An 11,061-nucleotide genomic window follows, 5' to 3' on the forward strand; every position below is an offset into this window, starting at 1 on the left:
AGCAGAGCTATCCTACACATGATTAGTTGGCAACAATAGTTTTTGCACGGAAGATATGGAGGCATTATTTGTATGATATAGATCTTTACTAGCCATAAGAACTTGGGATATTTCTTCACTCAAAAGGAGCTGAATATGAGATAGCAAAGGTGGCTTAAGTTAGTAAAGGATTATGATTGTGAAATATTATATCATCCAGGTAAGGTGCTTGCACCGAGACTTTGAGAGAGCTAAGATTATAGTATTAGTAGGGGTAGTCATCTCATAGTTAGCTCAGTTGTCAGTGCAACCAACTTTGAGACAAAAATTATTGTTGCTCAGCATAATGATCCTTATTTGGTTGAGAAGCATTGCCTAGTAGAGATAGGACAAGCTGATGAGTTCTCCATATCCTCCGATGATGGGCTTTTGTTTAAGAGGCATTTATGTGTGCCAGCAAACAGTGTAGTTAAGACAGATTTGTTGCCTGAAGCTCATAGTTCCCCATTTTCTATGCATCTAGGTTGTACAAAAATGTATCAGGATCTAAAATGAGTTTACTGTTGGCGTCATATGAAGAGAGAGGTGGCAAATTTTGTTAGTATATGCTTGGTGCGCCAACAGGTTAAAGCACTAAGATAGAAACCATTAGGTTTGTTGAAACCTTTGAGTGTGTCAGAGTGGAAGTGGAAGAATGAGTCTATGGATTTTATTACAGGACTACCTAGAACCGTGAAAGGTTATATTGTGATTTGGATTGTTGAAGACAGGCTTACGAAATTACCACATTTCATCGCAGGGAAAATCCACTTATATTGCCAGTAAGTGGGCATAGTTGTATTGACTGAGATAATAAGGTGCATGGAGTGCCATTGTTGATTGTTTCTGGTAGAGATGCCTGTTTTACTTCTATGTTCTGGAAAGAACTTCAGGCTGCCATGAGCACGAGGTTAGATTTCAGTACAATTTCAGTACAAATTGAGTGTTTGAACCAAATTTTGAAGGATATGTTACGAGCTTGTGCATTAGAGTTTCCAACCAGTTGTGATTCTCACTTGCACTTGATGGAGTTTGCATATAATAATAGTTTTTAGTCTACCATTGGTATGACACCATTTGAGACGTATGGTAAATGTTGTAGATCCTCTATTTGTTGGGATAAGGTTGGTGAGAAGAGATTGGTTCTGAGTTAGTTTAATCTATCAACGAAGGCAGAAGATTAGAGCACGTATGCAGGTAGCACAGAGTAGAGAAAACATTATGATGATATAGGACGAAAATTGATAGAGATTAAACGAGCAAAACGGATGAAAGACCAAAATTCTACCCTAATTGCAATTAATTAACAAAAAAACCATAAACCGAAAAAATGTTAAAATTAGGATTTTTAGAAAAAACTTACGTTTGAAGCTCCGATTGATGCTTGAACCACCACTAGGGTTGACCTACTATCCTCTGGACTCAGAATCGAGTTGTGAGACCCGTTGGATGAAGGAAACCGAGAGAAAGAGAAAAAAATATGAAAAAAATATGGAAAATAAAAAGTGGGTTTTCTAGGTTTTAAAACAACAAACCAATTTTTTGTTCTTTAGAAAATTAACCAATCTCTTTACTTGAGGGTCTAAGAGCCCAATTTATAGAGATTTCACATGCAAGGTTGCATGTGCATGTAAATACATGGGCTAACAACACATAACTCACTAACCATTAGTGGGTTTAATGTCTTCGTAGTTTGCTAACACCTAGCCCACTATAGTTAGTGGATTTATCCAATAAAATATTGGATTTTTTCACTAACTTTGGTCAAAGGGTAAAATTGTTATTTGGTCAAAGTCAAACTTTGACTTTTCAAACGAAAAAAGTCAACATTTTGACTTTTTACAATTTTGTCCGTCCTGACTAATTTTGACCTTCCGAGCATGAATCTGCATTTATTTTCTCAAGATTCAAATCATACTTGAATATATTGCTGGTCAAAGTTTGATTTTCAAAAGTCAAAAGTTAACATTTTGACTTTTTACAACTATGACTATTTCCATCTTTTTCGAGCTTCCGAGTATGAATCCACATTCATATATTTAATATTTAACTCCTATTTAAGCATAAAGCTCTATTAGTAATTTAACATCGACGACTATATCACATATACTTGTCGGTTTCTCTCTCCTCTACTGTTTCAAACAATTTGACTCATTCCATCATTCTGTTCTAAGTTTATTCCATATGAGCTAGCAGGGGAACCTAATGGACCTATAGATCATGGAATCCAATGATCCGAGATTAACATGTTAAATTCTTTTAACCAAGTTAATCAACATTCGTTAACTAACGGGTCATTCCACTAAAGTCTCGTAGTTGCACTCCCCTCACTATAGATATATTTGTGTCCATTTGATATAACCATGATCAATAAGTTAATCCTTCACAGGTTGGTCATAAGCTTGGCTGGATCAAAAAGTATCGTTTTACCCCTAAGACTATATCTTTCTCCTTAAGTCCCACTGATCCACTATTGAACAATTGGTTTTAAGGTACAACCTATAAATCGAATCCCTCTCGGACCAATGAGAGGGTGGGACCCCATTGTTCAAGACTTGGATTCAGTCCTTAAGGGAACAACCTATCTACTAACCCTAAAGCAGGTAGGAGTGAATTTTGTCTTGCACCCTATGTTTCCAACTATTCACCCAATCTTACCCCTGAAATGGGAGGCTTATTGGGCAAACGCTAATGAGTTGTCCTCACCTATGCAGATCTAATGATAATCTCGTGTAAACAGGAGTTCACAATTAGCTCAGGATTAAAATTAAGTTACCTAGGTAATCAATAATCAAGATAGTCAATTTTAAATAGTAAACGACGTTATAATGTAAAAGTGACTATTTCATGGTTCTGTCTTATGTAAACATTTTACATAGGATGCCCCCACTTTCATGTCTCTACGTGAATAATTCAGGATTATATCGTTTATATAACTAAAAAACGGGTTGCATCTATAGTATCTCCGAATAAGGCGCCCAACCTTTATTTATATACTATAGACTATCTAGGTTATTTACTCGAACTTAATCCATATTTATGTCTATACATAAACTTCAAGTTTACCCAAAATAGCCTTGGGACCTTAGTTTTTTGGTTTTAAGATTATAGAATTCATTTTCTCAATAACGACTTTATTGAATAGAATATGATTACAAACTACGAGTTTTAGGACATAAATTTCAACAAAAATATCTTAAGTTTGATATGGAGATATGGTGTTCTAGAAAGTGGCATCTATGAAGGGTGTTCTACGATTCGAAAAGAAGAAGTTGAGTCCTCATTGTATTGGATCATTTGAGATTCTAGAGTGAATTTGGCCCCGTGGCATTTCATTTAGCGTTGTCACCATCACTCTTTGTTATTCATGATGTTTTTCATGTTTCAATGTTGAGAAAGTACATGGAAATCCATCTCATGTAGTGGGTTACGAACTATTGAAAATGTATGCGGATTTGAGCTTTGAAGAGCATCCAGTTGAGATTTTGGCTAGAGAGGTAAAGATGCTTTGTAAAAGAGAAATTGCACTACTAAAATTTTTATGGTGGAATCATCAAGTTGAAGAGGTTATGTGGGAGTGAGAAGATGACATGAAGGTCTGTTACCTAGAGTTGTTTGAGGATTATAACTTTCGTGTAGGAAAGTTCTTTAAGAAGGGAAGAATGTAATACCCCAAAAATTTGAGGCATTTTCTTAACCTAATTTGTCCTATCTTATTAAAATTTTAAACTTTTTAGGTGTTTATTATTTAATTAAGTTGAAGAGAGAAAATTTTGTTAGATAATTAATAATTATATATATATAGATAGATAATAGACACACCCACATATGTATATATGATTGTTATGAAAAAAAAATGATAATTATATGTGTTAAAAATATAATTATTAAAGAAAAGATATTGATATTTAAGAGAAAAGATTGAAGTGATGGGAGAATTAAATGAGAATAGAGAAATTTGGTTTTATTATTTTGAAAAAGGAAATGGAAAATGATAATTAATAATAATAATAAAGTATATTATTATTAATAATAATAGTTCTTCCTCGTGAAGCGTCCAAAGCAAAACCCCCTCATCCATTCCATCTTCTTCTTCTTTCGTTACTCTAGCTGCCACCATTTGGGTTATCCGATGAGAGCTACTGCAAACGCCGACGTCTAGATCTGTGAGCCTTCTTCGCCCGCCGTCCATCTAGTTCGTTCTGCGCAGCCGAGCCTCTAGCCATTACAAGCTCCGTTCTCCATCACACGCCAAGCTTCCAATCTCTTCATTCATCTTCGCTTGTCGAAAGTCTTCGTCTCCCCCATTTCAGTTCTCCATCCTTTAGCCGCTTGAGATCCACTTCGTCCAAGTCTTCAACCGTTGAGCTCCCCCCAATCTGTGCCGAGAACGTAACCAAGTTGTGTGTGTTGCCATCAGAGCCATCTCTCTATTTTTTAGCCATGCGAGCCATTCCTCCATGAAGCTGTACGCTGAGCCGAACCTAAGCCACACACCTTTACCCTCTTCCAAGCTGCCTATCCTTCCTCTTTTGTTAGCCAAGTCATCATTTGTGTCATTATACTATTTTGGTGAGTATTTGATTGGGTTTTCTGTTTTCGCATCAAACATTAATTTTGGTTCTAAGTAATTTAATTTTTAGATTAAAGTCGAATTATTTTAATTGAAGGCTATGCAAATGGTGGAATTTTCTCACCAAGGAATTTAACTAATCTCGAGGTAAGGGATTTCTACTACTGGAGCTTATGTTGAAGTTAGAATGTATTGACTGAGATGGTTTGACTATTATGTGTAGTTTAGAAAGTATTAATGGTTTACATTGTTGACTGATGTTATGCGTAGTTTAAAATATACCAATGGATTATACTGTTGATTGAACTGCAATGCATATTTTGGATGGTTATGTGTAGAGAAGGAGCTATAGTTTTAATAGTGCTTTGATGTGACTGTTTAGACTGGATTAAAGGAAAACTGTTAGCTTTATCTATGGGGTAATGTTCATTGCAATCATGGTGTCCTACGGGATCACTACATCTTGTACATCCTTTGGGATCACTAAACTGATGATGTACATCATTCGGGATCACTAGATTGATGATGTGAATTCTTCGAGATCATTATACTGATATATGCATTCTTTTGGATCACTAGACTGATTGATGTGTATACTACGAGATCACAAGACTGTTATGATTTAGGGTACCTCCTAACAGAAAGCTAACCATTTTTTTTACCCTTAACAAGCCCAGTAGTGAGTCTCTTACTGAGTATTTTTTTATACTCACTCTTTCATGTTTAACTTTTTTAGACAAAGTCAATACGAAAGGTAGACCAACGAGGGATAAGAAGGATTCGTGAATGGCGCATATGGGAATATTTTCAAAATGCTTTCGCTTACAGTTTTAATGTTTTGTTGTTACTCTTAAGTTTTGATGATTGAAATGCGTTTCATGTTTAGAATAACAGTTTGTTTCTTGGTAACTTGAATTACAATACTTTTGAACTTTTATTATTGTTTGAAATAGGGCCCAAATAAACTTTCTTTAATGTCTAGCTGTTTTTAAACAGATTTTATGATCTTTTGTGTTTAAACAAAGTGTCTTTGTGTTAAAGTAATGACTTCCGCTTAATCTAAAAAGTTGGGTCATTACACTTTATAGGAGTCACCTATGTGAGTGTGATGGGACCGCTTTTACGAGAATCTTAAGGTGAATTCACTAAAACACTCATGAGACCAGAATGAACACAATGTCTTAGTTTACTCTAAAATGGCTGATAATTCTAGGTATCAAGTTCACTGATCAGCTAAGTAATCTCTATTGATGTTGATCATTAGGGAAAGTTCAAAGTGTTTACTACTAATATCCCGATGCAGAATTTTCATTGAGAAATACCTAACATTTTTTTTTTCTTTTTATTTGAAATTATCAACTGGTTATTTATGGGGGGGATGGGAGGGGGATTGTTGGTTATTTATGGGGGGAGGGGAGGGGGATTGTTGGAACAAATGATACATGATCATTCATGTAGAGTTGGCATTGTTTCATAAATGAACATGTATTTTAGAAAAATAACCAACTAGAAGAAGAGATGCAACTACTCGAATGACCGCATAGTCTATAAATTATACGCATGCATCTTCTTTGAATTGTTGAATGAAATTTTTGAATGATAACCATTTTTTCTCTCATATAAAACATTTCTCCCTTTTCCATAAGCTTGTTTAAGTTCTGTTCATTTCAACAAAGTGTAGTTCGTTAGATCTTCTGGATGAAGTGTGTTGCTTCCATGAGAGAAAGTTAATCTATTCTATCTTGGAAGACAATAACTCATGAAACTTAGATACTAGAGTGAGTAAAATTTCCTGAAAGAAAAATGTGAATTTGTTGGACTCAGATTCTATTAGATATGCTAGGTTATATATTTAAAATTTTTTTTTTAATGATATTATTCATATAACAGCAACCAGCTTGTACACATCTATAGCATTCTTTGGAAATTTATTTTTTAGAAAAATAATAAGTTTCGTTTTAAAAATACTTAGTAAATCGGGGAATTTTTAAATATAACATAATGTTTACAAAATATATCAAAATTTAAATTTTATTAATAACAAACATGATAGACATTGATAAACTTCTATCAATGATTACTTAAGTAATTGATCATTATATTAAAAGAAGTAAGTGGTCGACCATTATATTAAAAGAAGTGACATGCAAAAACACATGATAACATGTTGGTACTTTTAACTACTAGAGAGAGGCAAGATTTCATCTTTTAAAATTTGCCTCTATGACCACCATATGTGGCCAATATAATTAACCCATCTCATTAAGGTAGACCTACTAGCACCTGATGCTTTACCTAGGCTAATTAAGGATTAGTTGACATCTAGCTACATAGTTGGAGCTTTGACCCTTGGTCCACCTCCGGTAAATATTTAGCATTAGCAAAACACACATACATACGATAAGGGTTTAGCCCAAAACTCTTATACCCAAATATAACTTAAATCAAATTCTTAATTATGGGCCAAAAGTATAATGTTCTTTAAAAAAAAATGTCATCATGAGAACATAACTCCATTATTAATAGTTACAGAGTAAGTATATCGATTAGTGGTAATTGTATAGAATTACATATATTTTTTAAATTGGAGGTTCTTCCTTATGTCCATTTTGATTGTAGGTTGAATCCTTCCATCTACTATTGTATTAAAAATGAGACAGAGAACCAGAAAAAGAAACTTTAAAATTTGTATTTATTATTTTTGAAGAGTTTTGGAAGGTGGAGAGCTAAAAGAAAACTAATAGAAATTACAAAACGTTTAAATCAATTGTTAGATAAATATAATTAACTAAAATCATTACTCAATGTAAGTTATTATAGACTTATAATTAACTCCCCGTCATAAAATTCATTGATCTCATATTCTTTCATTTTCCCAAAGTATAACATGCTACGCCTTCTCTATATAAACTCTACACTTTATAACCCATTTCACATCTAACAAACCCAACTTAATTACAAGCTTCATCTTTCATTGTTTCAATTTTTCTATCCTAAAATGGCTAACCTATTGAAACTCTTAATTGCCACATCCTTTTTAGCTCTCATGTGCTTGTTTATGGTTGAATCAAGCCCAAACCCTAAATTGAGTCTAACAACACGTATAAAGTTAGAAGGTGAGACAACGTCTGATTGTTGGGGGTCTTTGTATGAACTCCAAGCATGTACTGGAGAAGTTATTACGTTCTTTCTCAGTGGGGAAGCATATTTAGGTGTCAAGTGTTGTCAAGCCATCAAAACCATTCAACATGAGTGTTGGCCTACATTGCTTGGATCTCTAGGATACACAACTGAAGAAGGTGACATCCTTGAAGCTTATTGTGATACTACAACTGAGGATGATCGTCTTTTCACAATGTCTTCTCCTAAAGTAGCAATGGCACCATCTTTCAAGCCAAGTAATTATGAGCCTATAATCTCCGTCCCATGAAAATGAAAGGGATTTTTGTAATAAAATAACTTTGAGATTCTACCTTTGTATTATGCTACCCTCCTTGTTATGGTTATGTGTGGTTTCAACACTTTGGCCATTTTATAGTCTCAAGATCAGTTACACTTATGTGTGGTTACATTTTATATAATTAAGCACTTAAAGTTTGACTTTTATTTTTTTTTTCATGAATTAAGCGGAGAGAGTTCATACACTTCTTAGTCCCTATCTATATAAGAAAAATAATTTTAATCTATCTCTCACAAAGTTAGCAGCAATGAATATTTGAAACATATATTGAAAAAATAATTAAATCAATGTCTCTAATATATCTTTTGAAATTTAAAATTTAATTTCAAATATTATTTAATACATGTAGGATATCAATTAGGTAATATAACCAAAATAAATAAAATAACTTTGCTTGAAAATAACAAATAAAACAATGAAAAGACATTTTTTCTAATGTTCCAAAATATAACTTACTTTAACGACTTAATTAAACTAACTACACTGTATTCAAATAGAAAAAAAAGACTTTATGGACTGTATAAACCTAATATTTTTCTTCATAAATAATAAAATATTAAAATTATTTACAAAATAATAACAACAATAATAATAGAAATTACTCCAATGACTTACCTTAAACTAACTATTTATTCATTTATTTTGCTTTTTTCAGAAAAATTGAATTTAAGATAATCTTTTGTGTGTTCTTTTTTTTTTTAAGAAAAATAGATTTTTTTTTAAAGTACAGGAGAACTATTTTTATTTTAAATTTATTATATAAATAAAATTAAGTTTTGTGATGAAATATCTTTTTATTCAAATCTGCCTTTCTTCTACCTATTTTTGTCCAACCTTATTTAAAATTAATTCAATTGTTTGATTAATTTTTATCTTAATTTGACTCATTTTTAAGTTTGTGATTAGCCATTCTTTTTTTAAAAAAATTTGTTGTTTAATTACTTTTAAAAGTTTTGTGGGTAGTTTGGTTAAATTAACTAAACCGGTTAGTTAGACTAAGCTAGGTGGATGACTTTAGTTAGACTAAGCTAGGTGGATGACTTCCCAAAGTGATTTTTTAAATGTGTTTTTAAATGTGTTTTGGTTGTCAAATGCTCTGTCATTTTGATGAGTATGCTAAAGTTAGTATTATTTCAAATTAGAAAAAAACTAGCAATTTGAATTTTTAGCCATAAGTTCTTTTTACTATAAATAATCTCTTTATCCATGAGGAGGCACGAAAAAAAAAGGAAAAAAAAAACTCCAAAAATTTTTACAACTTTGACATCCCCTCTTTTCTTCATTCAAACTTCTAACTCCTCTATAGCCACTACTTCTCTTAGCCTTCATCTCTTCTTAAAAAAAAAAAAAATCAAAAGATCTACAACATCCATTTTGTTTTCTCTTCTAACAAACCCCTAAATCTTCATCTTTCTCCAAAAACTCTCTACAATTCCCAGAATCTAACACACAAGAAAAATCTTTCTCCAAAAAGCTCTCTACAATTCCCATAATCTAACACACAAGAAAAATATTCTAACTTAGTTGGGAGTGTACGGTAGGGCTTTAGTCCTAGTAATCCACACTTCAACCAAAAAGAGAGTTTAATGTTCTGGATTTTAATATTTCTTTTTATATTTCTTTGTTTTTGTTATTATTCCTCTTATTTCCCTATTTTTTTTCTTTCTTTTATGTTTATTTTCTTATTGTCTTGTGAGTCTCTCTTTTATTTATTTCGACACATATTGCTTCATATCTTGTTGCTAAATCTCTCTTTTTTTTTTTTTTTTTTTTATTGTTATGTGTTTCCTTTGTTAATTTATTCTTGAACATCGTTATTTTTTATATATTTATCTTTACTTTTTTTTTTATATATATATAATTAGCATTTCTATTTATTTAATTTACTTTTCTTCTTTTCATAGCATTGACTATTATTTCATTTGTATTTTCTCATCTTTTATATGTTATATACTATCATATTTTTCCCTTTTTTTGTGGTCAATTTAATATATTCTTACCCGTAGTTGTTTAAATTTGTTAATATTTTAAATTATTTTCTTTTTGAAAAAACAACGGATAACGTAATTTAGAAAATTTGGGAGTCTCATTTTCTAGAATTCCTAAGGTGAGGAGTCGATTCTTTTGAAAGTCCAAGATCGATCTTCAATAATTTTTCTCTAAAATGTTAATGTGTTTTTTTAATGTTCATTAATCTATCATTATGCTTCTTTATATTTTGCATTAATTGCTACTTTGATGTTCAATTAATTTATTTACTTGTTAAATTTCTTTTGTAACACCCCAACAATTTAATGAATTTATTTGTTTTACAGATTAATTGGAATTGATTGTTAATGAATTTATTTGATATCATGTGTTGGATTAATTATATATATATAGATAGATATGTATATTTAATTAAAGATTTTGGAATTTGGTGGAAAATGTTATTAATTATAATTCCAATTAATCTAACACCAAATAAAATCTTTAACTTCCAATTCTAATTAATCTAACACCAAATAAATTCTTTAAATTTTTTGGTGTTTCAATCTTCCATTGTTAAGAAACTTTTGTCCTCGAACAATTTCAACTATCGTGGCTCATATCATCCTCTTGTTTTCATGTAGTCTCCTCAACTCGGTAATTCTGACATAAAATTTTTCCAAATGCAACTTTTACCAAAATAGTACCTTTTTTAAATTATTTTATTTCCTTTACATTAACTTTGGATGACACCACGAAATCCAGGAAAATAATTTCTTTATTATTTTTTTTATCACTTATCCAAGTAAAACCTAATTCATAACACTTTAACTACATTTCATTTTTAAACTAACTGAAATTTTATCTTTGTAAGATCGTCAGAAAGTCCTTTAAGTCATATCTTTTGTAATTCTTTTTATCGATCATATTATTTTTATAAAATTTTTGAGGATGAAATCTAGAAACTTTGGGAGTTGATTTTATAAAATTCTTGATGTGAGAAAATTGATTCTTTGGGAATCCAAGATTCATATCCAATATA

At 31.4% G+C, this 11,061-nt stretch overlaps 1 protein-coding gene across 1 annotated transcript; it reads left to right on the forward strand.

Annotated features, from left to right (window-relative positions):
• Positions 1-7,589: 7,589 nt before the first annotated feature.
• On the forward strand, positions 7,590-8,021 carry LOC103502392 (egg cell-secreted protein 1.1-like). The gene has a single exon (XM_008466321.2). It carries the CDS (start codon positions 7,590-7,592, stop codon positions 8,019-8,021), a length of 432 nt encoding a protein of 143 aa, XP_008464543.2.
• Positions 8,022-11,061: the final 3,040 nt, after the last annotated feature.

Source organism: Cucumis melo, chromosome 12 (assembly GCF_025177605.1).
Source record: "Cucumis melo cultivar AY chromosome 12, USDA_Cmelo_AY_1.0, whole genome shotgun sequence".
Taxonomy (NCBI): domain Eukaryota; kingdom Viridiplantae; phylum Streptophyta; class Magnoliopsida; order Cucurbitales; family Cucurbitaceae; genus Cucumis; species Cucumis melo.

Coding starts and splice junctions, on each gene's coding strand:
- LOC103502392 (XM_008466321.2), top strand. CDS start 7,590: ATGGCTAACCTATTGAAACTCTTAATTGCCACATCCTTTTTAGCTCTC.